This window comes from Mesoplodon bidens, assembly GCF_964165515.1.
Source record: "Mesoplodon bidens genome assembly, chromosome: 8".
NCBI classification, from domain to species: domain Eukaryota; kingdom Metazoa; phylum Chordata; class Mammalia; order Artiodactyla; family Ziphiidae; genus Mesoplodon; species Mesoplodon bidens.
Genome location: NC_138165.1, coordinates 87,008,417 through 87,027,881, shown reverse-complemented (window position 1 = coordinate 87,027,881; position 19,465 = coordinate 87,008,417). Strand labels below are relative to the sequence as shown.

Below are 19,465 nucleotides of genomic sequence, written 5' to 3'. Positions count from 1 at the left end.
TTTGCTATAAAACGACCCAGCTAGATCCGAGGCAGATTTGCCATCCTCTTTCAGGGCCCCTCGGGGGTGGTACAGAATTACGACTTTGGATTTGAGCGCAGAGCCCAAAGAAATGCAAACGCACGGACACGTAGAGACTTGGCAACAGTGACAAAGCTTTGTTAAAACTTGCCCCTCCAGCGGCGAGGCGGGATGGTCTGGCCGCCAACGAGCCGGCGCGGGCGGCAGGGCGTAAGGCAACCTGACTTTCCTCTCGCTTTGTTTTTGCTGTCAGGGTGGTACAGAAATAGCAAAGCAGGGGCGGGAAGTCGCCCGGGTGTGTGTGTTTTTCCCCGCTGGCACGGGGACCGCAGAAGGAGGAAGCAGGAGCAGCGCGGAACCCGCCCGCCCCCTATGCAGCAGCGTTCAGGCGCCGACCTCCAGCCGCTTGCAGAACGCTCAGAGCCGCTTCTGCGGGCCCCGCCCCTTGCCGGGGTTTCCCCGCCACCCGAGCTCATTTGCATGGCGCTGCCCCTCCCCCGCTGCCATTGGCCGGCGCCGCGCCCCGCCCACTGCCCCTCCATCACGGCAGGGTTCCGTCCCCCTAGCCGCCCGGAGCTGCGGGCAGCTGGCTGACTGTTAAACCGCGGCGGCGGCGGCGGCCGGGGCGGGAGCGGGACGCGCTCTGGAAACGAGTCAGCGGCGCCCCGGGTTGGGGGAGGCGGGCGGGCAGCTAGAGATCACCTCAGCAGCCCCCACCACAGCCGGACCGAAGGTGCGGCGGCGGAGGGGAGCCAGGGCGCCCCAGCAGGCGAGTGGCCGGCGTCTTAGCGGCGGGCTGAGCGGGGTGGGTCTCCTCAGCCGGGGACTGCGGCAGCGCGGGAGGGGAGAGCGGAGGAGACCGCTGAGTGGACTTGCGGGCCAGGCCACCGGTCGGCAGCCCTTTCGCTCCCCCACGAATCCTCTGAGCTGTTGGATTCTATGTCCCGGCACCGGATCGCGCTCTACGGCAGGGGTCGGACCGCAGCCAAATTTAAACGGCTAAACCTAACAGCTTTGGCAGAAGCTGAGGGGAGGGAAGGGGTGGAGGGAGGGGTGGGGGCGGATCTAATCGCGGTCACGTGGGCCAGGGGAGGGGTTTGGCAAGCCTCCCTTTTGTTCTGGCTGGCGCGTGCGCAGAGGGCAGGACACGTGGTCTTCTGGGCCCGCCCATTGCCTCGCTGGCCGCGCCTTGCTGGCCGTGTTTGTGGTGTCGGCTGTTTTGGGGGAGTCTCTGAGGCGGGGTTGTTTGCGTTAGTGGGGACCTTTGTTTTACTTAATTATCTTCACTTTATTTCAGGCAAACGTTGATTTGGCCTTTAGAATTACGTGGGATGGAGGAGAATCTAGAGAATTGTTGAGGAATGGTGTTGCCACGTTTGTGCCGTTTCTCTGCGTGCTGAAGGGATTGATGTTGCCGGAAAATTTGAGGATACGTGGTGTTTGGTAGCAAGAAATACAAGACTATGTTCTGGTTATTAAAGAAACTACTGGAAAGGAAGAGGCTAGCTTTACAGCCGAGGGGGAAGGCACTGGCTGGATCTTGTGATGTTTTCTTACTCCGAGAGAATTAGTATTTGGTTCGTTCGCTGCCCGCTCTGCTCCGGGCAGGACCCACTTGTCCCTTACCCTCGGATCAGCGGTCTGCGGGGATGGATTTTTTTTTTCTTTCTTTCTTTCTTTTTAAACTGTGGGGAGCACGTTACTTTTTGATAACCCAAACTTTAGTCAGCTGGCGAGATTTAAGAGGATTATTTTCTTCGTCTTTCCTTAACCAGTTTGCTTAACTTCGTGCTGAGTTTGGGTCAGTAGGATGTTATTTTAAATTCCGACCGGATGGGGCAGGTTTATCAACAGTAAAAGCTAAGTGAGATATTTACCAATATTGCAGGCAAAACCGACAGTGTTTTAGACTAGGAAAAAGTGGCTCAAAAAATAATTAAACATTAGCGAAAAACCTGGTGTTCTGGAATGCTGATTGCTTGAGAAAGGCTTAGCAGTGAGTGGTCTCGGCTGTTTCCAATTCTTACTAGCTGTTCTCTTGGACAGGTTACAACCTCTCCGATCTCAATCTGTTTCCTCTTGTAAATAGTTTCATAATGCTGTCCTTGCCTTAAGAGGTTGTTATGAGAATCACATGTTTAGTGTTAGTAAAAGTGATTTATAATCTTTACCAGCACTACAAATACAGAAGCTGACAGGTAATACGGTTTTATAACAAAAGTCAGTTGTTTTTTTAAGCCAGCATGCTGGAAGAATATAAACGATAAATGAATCATGAAATAGGATATATTTGAATATCTTCAAAATCCGTTGTAACTATTATCTTTGATTCTCTGTCATTTTCCACTTTCTTAATCAGATCAATGTCATGTTTGCTACTATTTCCTCATAGTTTTAATCTAGATAGATTATCATTACTTCTCTTACCCAGCCCGTCTGGGTTAATTTTTTACATGAAATTTTTCTTAATCCAGGCCGATTTTGTCACTGATTTTTTATTTTTTTTTACATTTACTGTGTGTGTGTGATATATGCCTTTTCACATAACAATTGCTTATTTTTAAATCTTATAATTTGGAAAATGAAGACGGGTGCAAATAAGAAAAACACAAATAATTTGTATTTTTAACTACTTTCCTATGCATATTTGTGTATTTTTCCTGAAAGTGGTATCATTTTAACTTTACCTCATAAACAGCCCCATGTCCTTAGTCATTGAAAAAATTATTTTTGGCAGCTTGATGTTATATCATGTAACTTTCATATTTAAAATTTTTCCTGTTGGCAGATGTTTGGGATGTTTCTAATGTTTTGCTGATATAAATTTCACTACAGAAAATAGCCTTTTACATAAATCTTTGGAATATTTTCCCCTAGATTTGTAAAAGAGGAATTACTGGGGGTGGGGTGTGTGTGTGTGTGTGTGTGTGTGTGTGTGTGTGTGTGTGTGCGCGCGCGCGCTCTTGCAACATCGCCAAATTACCTTCCAGAGTATTTTATTGTTTAATACTCATCTAATGTAGCTCACATTACATCTTTATTCATCATCTGGGTTTAGCAATAAAACAAAAAAACCCTTGCTTTCGTTAGCATAAATTTTTTTTCACGTGTGTCTATGATACATGTGTTTTATTGTCTTAGAAGATGCTTGAGGAAGATGAATATATTTCATATTTGATGTGCTGCAAATCACATAGTGGGTGCTCAATAAATACTTGCAACTTGACTATTAATATTTATCGTTTTGACCTCTGAAAGGTCAGGAAATTATATCTTGCGTTTTTGTCTTACTCAATTTAGGAGTACATTGTTGGCAGTATACGATTATTGTTTGATTCATTACTTTGAGTACTTCTCCGTTCAGGTGGGGCCTCACTGATCTTACCACAGTTGTCTTCTAGTGACTTCCCATTGTCCAACTGCTGCATTATCCAAGAACTCCATCCAGTTTTGATGCCATTTATCATAATAAGTTGGATGAATGAATAAAAGAAATTGTCTTGTGTGGAATTCACTTACAAATTTCACTTTAATTGTTCCATATTCACTTGTAGCCTTTTCTGTGTTTGAAGGAAAAAAAGCCTACTGTCTAAAGTTACTTTGTTTCATTATTCAGATTGTTCTTGATGGCACAACTATTAATTACCTTTAACATCTTTTACTGCCTTTAACCTTGCTGGTCATATGTAATTTTTACTTGTTCAGTTATTTATCGCTCTTCCTGTCCTTTTACATTTGTCTGTGCTGTATTAGTAGTTGAAGGAAGCCGAAAGCTGTCTCTTTCAGGTTTAGAAGATTGTTTACTGATTGGGTTCCTCAAGTTATAAACAGCAAAGAATCAGACTGCTTGCACCTGAAGTGTCAGCTAATAGGAAATTAGCAACCCGTTTACTGACTTTAAAGCATATTGTCTATTATACCTCTATCGTTAAAGTCCTTACTATATCACAGGACTATAATGGCATACTGTACATAATGATGACCCTCAGTCATCAATACAATCCTACATTACTTTCAGTATGTTTGATTTAGAAGGCAAGGAAGGTGTATTCATTTCCAAAAACTTTACTTTTTTTTTCCCTTTTAAATGTTCTGAAGAGATTACACTGAACTGTGCTTGTTACTCTGTGTGGGATAAATAAACCAGCAAGTGTTAATAAAAACGGTAATATTGTACTTGCCTGTAGACAGTCTGTAATGAAAATCTGAAAACGATTCATAATGAAAGTTTTTAATACTTGGAAATATTTTTAGGTTTTCAGGAACACTTTATTTCTATATGGATGTGACGGTTCTCTTGCAGAATTGGGAGAAAATGCAATCATTTGTAATATTAAGGCTTTGTTAATATCTCTAATGAATTTTTAATTGTTTATTTCTAATCCTATAAGATCAAGAATCTTCAAGCATGTTGTTTAAAGTAATTAAAAATTTTTTTTACTTGGTAGTAGATCATTAATCAGTGTTTAACCACGTGAAATTAATTTGGAGCCTAAATGTATATAACGAGCAAATGTGATAGTGCTAAATCTAAACGTAAATTTCTGGATCTAAGTTGATGTACGCAGAAAAAAAATGACTCATTTATATTCCTATGAGTCATGCATTTATAACTGAATAGTAATGATTCTGCTTGAAGTTTGAAGTATGATCTGTTTGATGTGTTATGTGGCCACCCAAGTGGCTTTATCTTTAATTAAATTCCTTTAGTCTTCAAAGAGAATTCCTTTTTAGGCATAGTTTTCAAAGTGGAAGGAGTTCTAGCTATAAACATTATTGAATAGAAAGTACTGAGCTAACTGTACCTTGGTCATGCCAATTACTACAGTGTTTTCTGCTGTAATTTGAGAATGCCCATTTGTGGCATAAAGAGATCTTGAAAACACAACAGTGTATTTAGTATCTTCCAGTAATTCCTATATTTTTGAGGAATAAAATTATACCAATGTAAACTCTTTCTCATTACTTTTATTGACTTAATTGGTTTAATTGACTTAATTTAACTTTATGAGTTACAAATTAGAAACTTTTAGTCCCCTTATATTTCAGTAATGTTTGGAAGAGCTGCTCAAATTTTGCTAAAAGAATTTTTTTCCTGTTCCTCCTCTTTTATTATAATGGATCAGCTGTCTGAAACACATCAAAGTTGTAAGTGCAGAAATAATTTAATATTTGTCTCTGCTTCAGGGTTCTCCCCTCTCTCAAAATGCTGTTGGTAGTCTTTTCACTTTCTTTTAACTTAAGGATGAATCTGCCTTCTTTGTGATACTTTTATTCCTAGTTTATGTTACTGCATTGAAGAGAATTGGGATTATCCAGATTTCAATTGAAAGAGTAAATTTAATGTTCAGAGGGTAGGTATTGATTTGATATTCCCCATGGACTATATGGAATATACATGTGTGTGCTTGAATGTAAGTCGTAGTCAAATCTGAAGTAGTATTTTAGGGGATGGAAAATCAGGTTTGATTTTTAATTTTTAATGTTCATTCTCAGGAGGAAGGGTGGTTCTTATTTATAATTGTCTAGATTCTTAGTTTCAGCTCTGAGGATAGACTAGATTAGCTAACTTTTGATTTTCTTTAGACCGTATGCCAAAAATTGTTTGGTGTATGTGATCTGAATAGTAATTGTAAAGACCTGGTTACTAGTGTTGGGATCAATTCAATAATTATTGGTATCATAATTATCTCACTGTACATGCAGCTTTTGAGGGATGACATGATGGTACTTACTATATCTCATGATGTCCAAGGGACCAGATTGCATTTAATTAATGCTAAATTCATAAATACATATGATTTATAAATCTTAAAGATTAAGTCACTAATGGAAGCATTTTGGAGACAACAGGGCAAGGCTCCTTATTTTTATTAAGGTAATAGCAGAACAACTAATTTCTTCCTTAATTCACAATGAATGTTCTTTGGATTAAATTAATTGTAGACCCCAAATTAGAATTTGTAGTATAGACTTGACTTTACAATTCCCCCATTTTTCTGAATTTGATTTTTATTTATAATAATGAATTCAATATAGCCAAAAAGAAAAAAACTGTTTTGATTCTTTGTAGCTTTTAAATGCTTGTAATTTAAATGAATAAACTTTGGCTTGTGTTACTGAAATTTTCTCTCTGGTTGGTAGTTTTTTAAGATACTTCTAAGAAAATGTATATATATTGAAATCTGGACTTTTTGCTATAGGGTTGTTTACTTGGTGGATTATCTGTAGTAGTTTTACAATGGATTGGTTTTGGGTTTTGGTTGTTTTTTTTTGTTGTTGTTGTTTTTTTGGCCACCCCTAAAATTTCTGGGCTGTGGATGTGCAAGGAATTATTATTATTTATTTATTTTTACTTAAATTGGAATGCAGGTTGAAAACTCTGTTGTACAACATGAAAGTGAAGTTCGTGCCCAGAAAATATAATTGATTTTTGGATTATCTAGAACTATCGCCTCTTAACAGATAATCAGAATAATCTGTCTGGTTGCTTTCTTTGAAAGGGTGATATGATTTCTTGCAGTTTTGCTTCTTAAATTCTGTTAGCTTACTATTTTAGTTTCTGTATGTTGTGGTTAAGGAAGTTTAGTTGTTTTTTCTCAGTTTTATTCTTTCCAGTTTCTTTAAAGTCCTATATCATAGACTGACTAAATTCTTTTTAGAGAAAGGACCTATTTTCCTTGAGTATGTTGGGTGTATATAAAATAAATAATCATCAGAGATGATAGTGGTGCCGAGAGTAAATAGAATACAGTGTTTTAGCAGCTAGAAAGAAATTTCTTAGATTTAGGTAAGATCCAAATACTTTTTTTCGACCCAACATGTGCATAATTAGAAACCGAATAGAAACCAGAATAATTGGAAACTGAATATTCATAAGAAGAACAAGATGCTTAGAAAACTGTTTGAGTATTTGCTTTTTTCACATTCTTTTTGTATAACCTAAGCATAGGTGTCTAAAAATACTAAACAGTATGTTTGGCTAAGAACTTTGGGACTGAAATATTTTAGTTAATGGTTGATTACTGTTTACTTTAGGGGTACAATATACTTTATACTGTCCAGTACAGTAATACTTAACCACATATGACTATTGAGCACTTGAAATGCAACTAGTCCAAATTGACTTGTGCTAAATGTAGAATAAACACTGTATTTTGAGACTTTAGCACACATAAAAAAACATATCTCATAAAGATATTTTTATCCTGATTACAGGTTGGAGTCATATTTTCTATATAATGGGTACAATGAAATTCAAATTTCTTGCTTCTTTTTACTTTTTAAAATATGTCTAGTAGCAAATTTAAAATTATGTATTTAGCTCGCATCATATTTCTATTGGACAGCAATGTTCTATACTAATATTTCCTAGCCTTAAGACTCCTTTCACAATAAAATATCTTATGAATCCTTTTCCTTGAAATTTTTAAATGATTTTATTATTTTGGATGGTATTTATTGAGGAAATATTTATTAAGGGCCTACTATGTGCCCAACAATATTTTAGGATACAGCAGTGAATGAAAACATTCAGATCCTGCCTTCATACAGCTTTCATTCTAATGGGACACATGTATGATAAATAATTTTTAGTAAAAAAAAATTTAATGAACTATTATTTGTTCTAAGCATACTATTGGCTATTATATATAATTTCATGTAATATAATTTTAATACAGTACTTAATTTATTGAATGAGATATGCTATTTAATTTGGCATTTATCTTGCTTTGTGTTCTCTGCATTTCCTGGATCTGTGGCTTGATGTCTGACATTAATTTGGAGGAATTCTCAGTCATTATTTCTTCAAATATTTCTTCTCTCTTCACCTTCAGTATTCACATTACATGTATGTTAACACCTTTTGTAGTTGACCCACAATTCTTGGATATTCTGTTCCTTTTTTTTTTTTTCTTTTTTTCAGTCTCTTTCCTCTTCGCTTTTCATTTTGGAAGTTTCTATTGACATATCCTCAAGCTCAGAGATTCTTTTCTCAGCCATGTCCAGTCTACTAATGAACCTATCAAAGGCATTCTCATTTCAATTATGGTGTTATTGGCCTCCAGCATTTCTTCTTGATTCTTTCTTAGAATTTCCATCTATTTCCATATCTTTGCTTACATTATGCATCTGTTATTGCATGTTGTCTACTTTTTCCATTAGAGCCCTTAGAAAATCATAATTTGTTGTTTAAGTTCTTTTAAAGTCACAGTCTGATAATTCCAACATTCCTCTCATATCTGAATCTGGTTCTGATGCTTGCTCTGTCTCTTCAAACTGTTTTTTGTCTTTTAGTATGCCTTGTAATTTCCTGTTGAAAGAGGGGACATGATATACCTAGTAAAAGGAACTTTAGTAAATAGGTCTTTAGTAAGATGTGAGGTATAGAGGAAGCATTCTATAGTCTGATGATTAAGTCTGTCTTTTAGGGAGGCTGTGCCCCAACTTCACAAATGCTTCACAGATTTTTCCACCTCTTAGGTGGGATAGGATGGCTACATGGGGCTGGGGTTAGTTATTTCCCTTCCCCCACATGGAAGGCTAGTAAAAGCTGGAGTGGGGTATTTCTTTAATTTACTTTTAAGAAAAAGCAAGACTCTTCAACAGATTTCTTAGAAAGTAATATATCATTTGTCACTTCTTTATCTTCATTTTATTTGACCTCACTATGGCATTTGATAGAGCTGCCCATGTCTTTTTAACATACTTTTGAACACTTTGGAATCTCAGTTACCTACACTCTGGAATTTCCTTTTCTCTCACTAACTGGACTTTATTTTTTCTTTCTTTCTTTTCCTTTTTTTTTTTGGTTTTTGGGTTTTTTTTTAACGTTTTAATGAATGGGAGTGTGCATGTTAAAAAATTATTTATTTTTTGGCCACACCGTGCAGCATGCAGGATCTTAGTTCCCTGACCGGGGATCAAACCTGTGCCCCCTGCATTGGGAGCTCAGAGTCTTAACCACTGGACTGCCAGGGAAGTCCCACTAACTGGACTTTCTAAGTCTCCTCTTAGGGCTCTTCCTCCTTTGTAACACCTCTTCCTTTGTTCACATAAATGTGAGTGAACCCCCTGGCTTGATCCTGAGCTCCTTTCTCTCTCTGGCTCATTATGTCTAGACAAGTTTGTAATTTTTGTTCCACAAACATACCTAATTTATTCCTGCTTTACAGCTTTCTATTAATTGTCTTTTTTCCTTGGAAAGCTCTTACCCCAAACCTTGGTTAGCTTGTTATTGTCATTTCAAGTCTCAGAGCAGATGTCACCAACACAGAGGTCTTCCTTCATCTACAAATCTAAATTAGCTCCTACTGCAGTGTAGTTATGCTCTATTACTCGACTTTGTTTAATTTTTGTAAAAACACTATGAGACCCCTATTTACTTCTGATCTTTTTGTTTTCTTGTTTGTGTATTCTCTATCTACCATTTGCTAGATAGAATGTAGGCTCTGTGAGAATAGAAACCTTATTTGTCATGCTCTCTACAATCTTTCTGATACCTAGGGTAGTGTCTCTTACATACTTCTCAATAAATATGTGTTAACTGAACTGTTGAACATTTGATCTTAGATCAAATATATATTAAATGGAGGTTAAAATCCAGCTTCTGCCAAAAATAGACAAAACTACATTTATGACTTAATGTTGGCCATTTCTTCATTTTCTGCTTTTAAAAAGTCAACTGGTTAATTTCCATATTTTTTGGAAATTTTTTATTTGTTTTGTTTTTAAAAGATGAAATAGGTTTACAGCTGTCATTCACAAGCACTTCTCTATAAATAACTTGTTGTGGTATGGATGGATTTATACCCAAATGAAAACCAGATGGTCTTACTTGTGGTTAGTTATTCTCACTGTCTTAAATTGGCTTCTGAAATACTGGAGATACCTTTTAGATGCTATAAAATAATTTTGATCATTAGTTATGGAACTAATAGAGATATCTTCAGGTGAATTTGCAGAATTATTATTTTATGCTCTCAAATCAGTATTCCTTATGCATTCTGCCTCTAACCAGTTGTCTATTATGTGCAAAAATGAAATAATATACCATTGAAAATAATGACAATTTAAAAGTGTATAATGGTCAAAACCATTATTCAGAGTTAACCTGAATGGTAAATTCAGTGACTTTCAGGAGTTTACACATCTGATTTCCACTAATTCCTAGACATATTATCTTCTGTATGTTTATGTCAAAGGCTCCTCAGTTGTTATGTTTTAAATAGTTGTTAAATGTTTATTTTATTGTTTATTTTAATTTTGAGGAAGTGCAAGTTAATCAATTTTTTTTTCTCTTATGATGTTTTTTGTGTCATAGCTAAATAAAAATCTTTGCCCAACCCAGTATCACAAAGATCTCCTATTTTTTTCTAGACATTTTATGGTTTTAAGTTTTACATTTAGGTCTGTGATCCATTCTGATGGATGTGACTATTTTTGTATAAGGTATGAGATGTGGGTTAAGGCTCAGAATTTTGCATATGGATGCCTTATTGTTCCAAAATCATTTGTTTTAAAAAAAAACTAAGTCTTTCTGCATTGAATTGCCATTACATCTTTGCCAAAAATCAATTGACCATAGACGGGTCAGTCTATTTCAGAGCTCTCTATTTTTTTCCATTGATCTATCTGTCCATTCTTTTGCCAATCCATGTTTATTTTGACTACTGTAAATAGACAGGTAGTATGAGTCCTTCAGCTTTGTTCTTTTTCTTGTTTGGGCTATTCTAGTTGCTTTCCCTTTCCATATAAATTTATGAATCAACTTGTTGATATTAGCAAAAATTCTGCCAAGATTTTGATTGGGATTGTGTTGAATCTATAGATCAGTTTAAGGAGAATTAACATTGTAACAGTATTGAATAATCCATGAACACAATGTGTCAGTCCATTTATTTAGATCTTAGTTGATTGTTTTTCATTGGTGGTTGTTTTTTTCAGTGTGTAGAACCTGCACGTTTTTTGTTAGATTTATACCTAAGTATTTCATATTTTAAAGCTATTGGAATTAATACTATTTTAAAAATTTCTATTTCTGTTTTTTTCTTTTCCAGTATCTAGAAATATAAATGATTTTTGTATCTGACCTTATGTCTGATACCCTAGTAAACTCATTAGATCTAGGAGCTTTTTAAATAGATCCCTTGGGATTTTCTATGTAGAAAATCATGTCATCAATGAATAGACACAGTTTTACTTTTTATTTTCCAGATTTCTATGCATTTTGTTTCTTTTTCTTCTGTTCCACTAGCTAGGACCTCTAATGTGATGATGAATTGCAGTGATGAGGACACCTTCTCTCATTCCCAGTCTTATAATAAAAGCATTCAGTCTTTCATCATTAACCATGAAGCGGTCTCTAGGCTTTTGTGTAGATACTCTTTTTCAGGTTAAGCAATTTCCCTCCTTTTCCTAATTTACTGAGTTCTTTTTTTTTTCCTAATTATGAACAGATAATGGATTTTTTCAGATGCTTTTTATTTGTTTTTTTCTTTAGTCTTTTGATATGGTGACTTTCAATAATTAATTTCTTTTAAATGTTGAACCAGTCTTACATTCATGGAATAAGCCATACTTGGTTGTGATTTATTATTCTTTTTATATATTGCTGTGTTTGTAACAGTTATTTTAAAAATAATAACTGAAATAGGTGTTGTTACTACTTAAATTCTGGAATACCCTTAAAAATCATGACTCTCTTCTCTGTTTATTAATTCAGCCAACAAATATCTGACAATTATTGTGTGCTAGACATTGTTTTAAGTGCTGCAGATTAGAACATTGAACAAAATTGAGTTCTGCCCTTAGACTATATTACTTTCTAGAATGTAATATAAAGTCAGGTTCTGACATTAGCACCCTGAGGAACAATAAAACAGTGTAGGGGAATGGAGAATCATGAAGTGAGGGGCTAAAGCTATTTTAAATAATTAGTCAAGGCAGGACTCTCTGAGAAGGTGACTGTAGAGCAGAAACATGAATTAAGTGAGGGAGCTAGCTATCTTATTTGTGGAAAATTTTTCCAGCAAATACGAAGTCCTGAAGCAAGGACTTGTTTGGTGTGTTTCAAGAATAACACAGAGGTTAGTGTTTATGGAGTGCAAGTAACCCATAGAGATAGTTACAGGAAGTAAGTAGTCAGGGACTTGATAGTGTAGAACTTTGTAGGCCATGGTAAGAAAAACTTTGGATTTTAAGTATAATGGCAACCACTTATTTTCCACCAAATATTAATTCAGTATCTGCTATATGTTAGATACTTTTGCATCTTGACAACATAGTAGTTAACAAAATAGTGAAAAATCCAAGCAGTTGTAGATCTTAGAAATGTTAGTAATAAGTGTAGTTGTTTATGTTAATATGGAGGTAGTCAGAAGTGGTAGAGTTTAGAATGATCAGTTAGTAAACATTGTTTATACACAGTGATTACATATTTAGGTATTTTAAAAAATTGGAATAAATGGACTTGAGTTTTATGCTAAAACTATATGAACATAATTTAACCTTTTTTAATAATAGGAGACAGTTATTTTCATGAGTTTCTTTTGGTTGCAAAGTAGAGAGACTTTCAGGCTAGGGTTTTTAAAATAAGGTTAGAGTCGGGAGTAGAATACAGAAGAACTTCATGGAAATCCTAGAATAGGAACTGTGTTATGGCTGGGCCTTCCAGAGTCCAGAATCCCCAAATCTTTATATCCAAGTGTGTTAATTATCTATTGCTATGTAACACATTACTCCAAAATTTAAAACATTTATTTCACAGCTTCTGGGGGTCAGGAATTTAGGCATGGCCTAGCTGGGTGCCTCTGGCTCAAGGTTTCTCACAAGGCTGCAGTCAAAGTGTTGGTTGGAGCTGCAGGCATCTGAAGGCTTGACTGAGGAAGGATCTGCTTCTCAGATCACTCACATGGCTGGTTGGCAGGCTTTAGGTCATTGCTGTCTGTTGTCTGAAGACAATAGTTCTTTGCCGTGAGGGTCTTCCCAGCTCACAGCATGGCAGCTGGTGCTCCTGAATGAGAGGGGTGACAAGATGGAAGCCACAGTATCTTTGTAACCTAATGTTGAAAGTGGCATCCCATTATCTCTGCTGTATTCTGTTTGCTAGAAGCAAATCACTAAATCCAGTCCACACTCTAGAGGAGAGGATTACACAAAGGCATGAATACCAGGAGATGGGTATTATAAAGATCACTTTAGAAGCTGCCTATCATACCAAGTAAGCCCTAGAGATCTTACCAGAGTTTTTGTGTGTATGTTTTATTCTAGTTCTCTACAATAAAGGTTCCTTAGCCACTCTCAATGTCTACATTTCTTTCCCTTCTCTTTTTTCCACCAACTCCATTTCTTATCTATTAATCTATGTATCTTTTTTTCTGCTTCTTATATTTAGTTTCCCCTTATCTTTAGTTTATTCAGGGCCTAAGATGAACTCCACTGCTTCTTCTTATTTCACCTTGTGCCCCTGCTGCTAGCCACTTTGATTATATCCTTAGCACCCTGTTCAAATTTTTGAAAGAGAGAAGGTGGGTAAGGAAGGGATACAGTATAGTATCTTTTGAATATGATTACCTCAGAGAGAACTGTGATTAGGGCAGTTTGCCTCAGAGAGCAATGTAGTTATTTAAATACTATTGTAGATGTTTATAAATTAGAAGTTATAGGTCATTGAGTTGATCAAGTGACAGACTGAATCTTGAAAAAAAATTTCCCAATGCTAGCTTGCTTTATAATTATTTTTCTATTTCTCATAAAAGTAGCGTACAAGATATATTTTTAAAAAGAAAACCCAATATTATGGTTATTTTTGTTTTCCTATTTGTTTTGGATTTAGAATAAATGAAAAGCTGTTATATATAGATTTATTATTTTTGAGGCACTATATAAAAGTGTATAAATTTTGAGACAGAAAATTATACAGAAATCTACATTTTTTGGAGATATTATACAGTAAAATATAAAAAAGGCAAACATTTTTATCACACAGAATTAACAACGATTAAATTTGCTCATATTTCATTTAATCTTTTTCCCCCAAGTAATAAAATATTGTAGTTAAAATTCAGCTCCTCTTAAAACACCACTCTTAGTTCTTTTTCATGGAACTTACCTGATGCAACTACTGTTACAACTTTGGTGGGTATTTTTCTGGTTCGTCTTTTATTCTTGTAAACACATAAACACACACATGTATATGTACATAAATATGGTATGGTTTTGTGTTTGTGTTTTATTTATATGGTACCATACTATATATATTCTGCACCATTTCTTTTTTTTAAACTTTATTCTGTTTTTGAGGTTTGTCCATATTGATACATATAGATCTAGGTCATTTTTTTTAACTGCTATTCTAGTATTCCATCATGTTTTAATATCCATTCTCTCACTGTTAGGTGTCTAGGTTGCTTTGAAAGAGTGTTTTGCTCATACAGACACTGATCTCTTGTGCACCTGTGACAAACAGATTTTCCACATTATTGTCAAATTATAGAATCAATTTATAGTTCAAATAGATGTGAGAAATCTTATTTACCCATGTTCCCATGGTAAGTGATATTTTCAGACTTAAAACCCTCTTTTCAATTTGGTGATTAGAAAACTGGTCTCTTGCATTATTAATCTGCATTTCATTTATTACTGGTAAAGTTGAGTATATGTTTAATGACCATTTGGATGTCATCATCTCTGAAGTGTCTGACTGTTGTAACCTTTGCCCGTTTCTAGGAGTTCTTAATATATTCTGGATACTAATCCTTTGTCTATTGATATATGTTGCAGTTACCTTCTCCAAGTCTATCACTTGCTTTTAACCCTGTGTGTAGATTTTTATTTTAATTGCATAGAAGTTTTTGTGCCTTTTTTTTCCTTTTGATCATTCTTATTAGGCTTTGCAAAGAATCAGCTTTTGGTTCTGTGTTTTTAAACAAGAATGAAGCGTCTAGAGGTACAGCTACCTCCTGGGGACATACAGTATGGGAGTGTGGCCATTTAAATGGCTATTAACTGTCATGTTCATTGAAACAAAAATTATGGAGTGTCATAGTTCCAAAGTGTCTTCAAAAACTTGTAATTGTTAATGAAGAAAATTTTTTTCACTAACTCTTCAATCTTCATAATTTTTAATAGTACTAGATTAACATTTTTATGAGTCAGAATATATGGTTTTATACTTTTTCTTTTGATAAAATACAATAAAATTTGTTTAATTATAGGATTAATCTTTAGTGTCATCTGTTACATTCCCCCCTATTTTTCAGGCAGGAGTAAGAGCTTCTATAATGATAATTGATGGCTATCCATTTGTGAAAAGGAAAATAATGATTGCAGATGCTTTTTCAGAAAAAAAATTTTGCACATTGCAGTTTAGGCTAGTTTTTACTACTACATTATTTTTAGCACCTGTGAAATTATATACTTTTTTTTTTTTTTTTTTTTTTTTTGCTGTGCTGTGAGGCTTGTGGGATCTTAGTTTCCCAACCAGGGATTGAACCCTTACCCTGACAATGAAAGTGCAGAGTCCTAACCATTGGACCGCCAGGGAATTCCCAATTATATACTTCTTTTGTAGTTCAGTTCACTTATATCTTATTACCTTATTTCCTACATTTTAGTTATTATATGGTTATTATATATTATATATATATTATATATTATATTAATACGGTTCAGATTGTGAAGTTTAAATTGAGAAATGAAGGTTTTGAGCAATTTATTATATTTTATAAAAATAATACTTTTGGCTGAAAGTATGGGATTGAGTCACATTTTCAAGTATGAATCCCAGGTTGGATTTTTTCTTTTAACTCTTGCCAAAAACATTGTCCAAAAAATGGAATCCTGAGATGTAATTGCATTCATAAATATTTGTCTCACTCTTAAATACTAGGCACTGTGCAACTTTCATTGGAGTTTTGGGTATTAGGCCCACAGTCAGAATGAAGAATAGACCTTATTGAATTCCTTATGAGCTAGCAAAGAGCAGAGATAATGTTAGGAGTTGGGAAATAGAGGAGGAATTTAGTTCTACTCACCTTTTAATCAGAGACATTGAAAGAGTTGCCCTTGGGGAAAGTATAAGCATAAAACTTTTTTCTTGATATTTGATCATTTATTTTTACATTATTTTAGGTTTGCAGTAATTATCTGCAGGATTCGCCATGACCCCAGCTCTGAGGGAGGCAGCAACAAAGGGTATCTGCTTTTCATCTTTACCAAGTACCATGGAGTCGGACAAGATGCTATGCATGGAAGGTCCAAGAACTGTAGATGAAAAGCTAAAAGGAGACACTTTCTCTCAGATGCTGGGATTTCCAACTCCTGAACCTACTCTTAGCACTAATTTTGTGAATTTAAAACATTTTGGCTCCTCTCAGTCTTCAAAACATTACCAGACTGTTCTTTTAATGAGTTCTAATGCTACATTAAATAAATACAGTGAGAATTATAAACAAAAGAAATTAGGGGAACCCCACTGCAATAAGCTGAAAAACATACTGTGTAATGGTAGCAACATTCAGCTCAGTAAAATCTGTCATTCTCATTCTGAAGAGTTCATCAAAAAGGAACCTCTGTCAGATACCACAAGTCAGTGCATGACAGATGTACAAATTATTTTGGATTCAAATATAACCAAAGACACTAATGTAGATAAAGGACAACTGAAAAACTGTAAGTGGTACCAAAAGAATGCACTTTTGGATAAAGATAGTGATGCTGAGATTAAAAAGGGTTTATTGCACTGTGCTCAAAACAAAATTGTGCGTGACCACTCAAACGTGCCTATTAGCTCCTCAACTGCTGAAAAAGAGGAGGAAGTGAATGCTCGTTTACTTCATTGTGTAAGCAAACAGAAAATTTTACTTAGCCAGGCTAGAAGGACTCAGAAACATTTGCAGATGCTCTTGGCAAAGCATGTTGTTAAGCACTATGGTCAGCAAATGAAGTTTTCTATGGAACATCAACTCCCCAAAATGAAGATTTTTCATGAACCTACCACAATTTTGGATAACAGTTTACCTAAATGCACTGAAATTAAACCAGACATCAACTTATTGACTGCAGAGAATAAATTGTGGAATGATACAAAAAATGGCTTTGCACGGTGTACAGCTGCAGAAATCCAAAGATTTGCACTGTCTGCTACAGGGCTGTTGTCTCATGTTGAAGAGGGTCTGGATTCTGATGCAACTGATAGCAGCTCTGATGAAGATTTGGATGAATATACCATTAGAAAAAACGTGTCAGTGTAAGTGCAAAATTATTATTAGAACTTTTACTGTTCTGTATACAGCAGCAATTTTGTCTTGATTTCAAGATATGTTGAAAAGAAATAGATTTTCTAAAGTCTTAATGCCATAATCTTTAAGTTATAAAACTTTGGTGAATTTTTTTAAATGTTTCTTTTGTTAAAAATGACAGTCTGTGAGTATATACATACTATTTAAAAATAAGTTACCCAACTGCTATACCTAGGAAAAAAACCCAGATAGGAATAATGAAAAATAATTAGCTATAAATATGTATTTTTCCTGTTCTTGAATAGAATAGGCTGTGGACAGGACTTAAAATTTTGCTTAAGTTATCTAGCCAAAATGTATAGCTAAAAAAATTTAAAGTCTGCGTAGGTAGCCCTCACTGGCTTCAGGAGTTTATCAGTTGGCAGTACATATAAATTGACCTGCTACTTAAAAAAAATTTTTTTAACTATTTATATGCTCGTATTCACAGCTTTCAGCTCTGGTCTTTACCAATTTAGTCAATTTTTGGTAGATTAATATAACCAAAACAAAATTATAATGTCAGCTCTTAGATACCTATTGAATGCTTATTATGTGCTGGACCCTAGAGATTCAGTAATAGGCAAAATATTCACAGCCTCTACCCTCTTGGGAATCTGCTTCAAAGAGAGATACCTAGATATTTTATAAAACAAAACAAAACAGGAGCACAGAGAAAAATAGTTTTACTTATCATACCATTTTAATACTCCAGAGCAGTTCTGATAGAAGTTTCTGGGATGATGAAAATGTTCTATATCTGTGTTATCCAGTAGGCACTAGCCTCATGTGGCTATTGAGCACTTGAAATGTGGCCAGTACAAATTAAGAACTGAATTTATTTATTTATTTATTTATTATTTATTTATTTATGGTTGCGTTGGGTCTTCATTGCTGCACGCAGTCTTTCTCTAGTTGGGGCGAGTGGGGGCTACTCTTTCGTTGCGGTGCACGGGCTTCTCATTGTGGTGGCTTCTGTTGTTGCAGAGCACAGGCTCTAGGCACGTGGGCTTCAGTAGTTGTGGCTCACGGGCTCTAGAGCGCAGGCTCAGTAGTTGTGACGCATGGGCTCAGTTACTCTGCAGCATGTGGGATCTTCCCGGACCAGGGCCTGAACCCATGTCCCTTGCATTAGCAGGCAGATTCTTAACCACTGTGCCACCAGGGAAGCCCAGAACTGAGTTTTAAATTTTATTTAATTTGAATTAATTTTATTTTAAACAGCTAGCTAGAATATAGTTTCTAATCTAGCTTTCAGAGAATCTGTTAATGTCCCTAAATTGATGCAAAATACTGTGTATATATGTGGTATTTAGGGAGGAAGAAGTTCATCATTTTTATCAAATTCTCAAAGATAAGTGAGAATCATTATAGAATTAGAAGTGGAATACATTAATTTTTACTAATAAATAGAAGGTCAGTATATTAATTTTTATAGTAAGGAGTAAAATATAAAACAAAGTGAGCATTCCAGGCTTTTGGTGTTCTGTTATCACTGTATTTGAAATGGATTTGAATGAGAGCTAATAGTTATTGAGGACATATTTTTCTAACTGGCATTGTGCTATTTACTTTACATTTGATATATTATTTAATCCTTTCAACAACCATGGGAGGTAATTGTTGTTATCTTTATTTCGTTTAATAAGAAAAAGGCTCAGCATGGCTAAGTGACTTGCCTATGGTCAAAAAGCCAGATAAGTGTTGGAGCTAGGCTTCTTGCCCATGTATGTGAAACTTTAAACCTATGCACTTTCTGTTGGACCATCCAACTTTGTCAACATTATATCAATGATGCTTACATACTATTAAGCAAATGTGTTCTATAAGAAGTCCAGAAATTTATCAGGTTTTCTATTTATAATGCTTTTGAAGTAATTCAATTTAATAACATTTAATAGGTAAATGCTGTAAATTATTTACATTTTGTTGTTGAGAAGAGCTAATGGGCAGGGCTTTTTTATTCTTGAAATATAATTGATGCACAATATTATATTGGTTTTGGATATGCTGTGTAGTGATTTGACATTTACATGCATTTTGAAGTGATCACCACAATAAGTCTAGTAACCATCTGTCTCCATTCAAAGTTATTACAATATTATCAACCATATTCCTTATGCTGTATATTACATCTCTGTGCCTTATTTGTTTTATAAATG

The 19,465-nt window shown here is 35.4% G+C and overlaps 1 protein-coding gene across 8 annotated transcripts in view; it reads left to right on the top strand.

The window, feature by feature from the left end:
• The first annotated feature begins 680 nt into the window (after window positions 1-680).
• Window positions 681-19,465, top strand: part of KANSL1L (KAT8 regulatory NSL complex subunit 1 like) — a 176,473-nt gene continuing 157,688 nt past the window's right edge. The window contains exons 1-2 of one of the 8 annotated variants that reach the window (XM_081242692.1): window positions 681-790; window positions 16,156-17,272. In XM_081242692.1, coding sequence (XP_081098818.1) covers window positions 16,185-17,272 — 1,088 coding nt within the window. In that variant the 5' untranslated portion in view covers window positions 681-790; window positions 16,156-16,184. Of the gene's footprint in view, window positions 791-1,286; window positions 2,220-4,811; window positions 5,170-12,952; window positions 13,244-14,049; window positions 14,161-16,155; window positions 17,273-19,465 lie in introns of those variants that run through there. The other 7 variants (XM_081242696.1, XM_081242697.1, XM_081242694.1 and 4 more) reach the window with 7 other exon arrangements.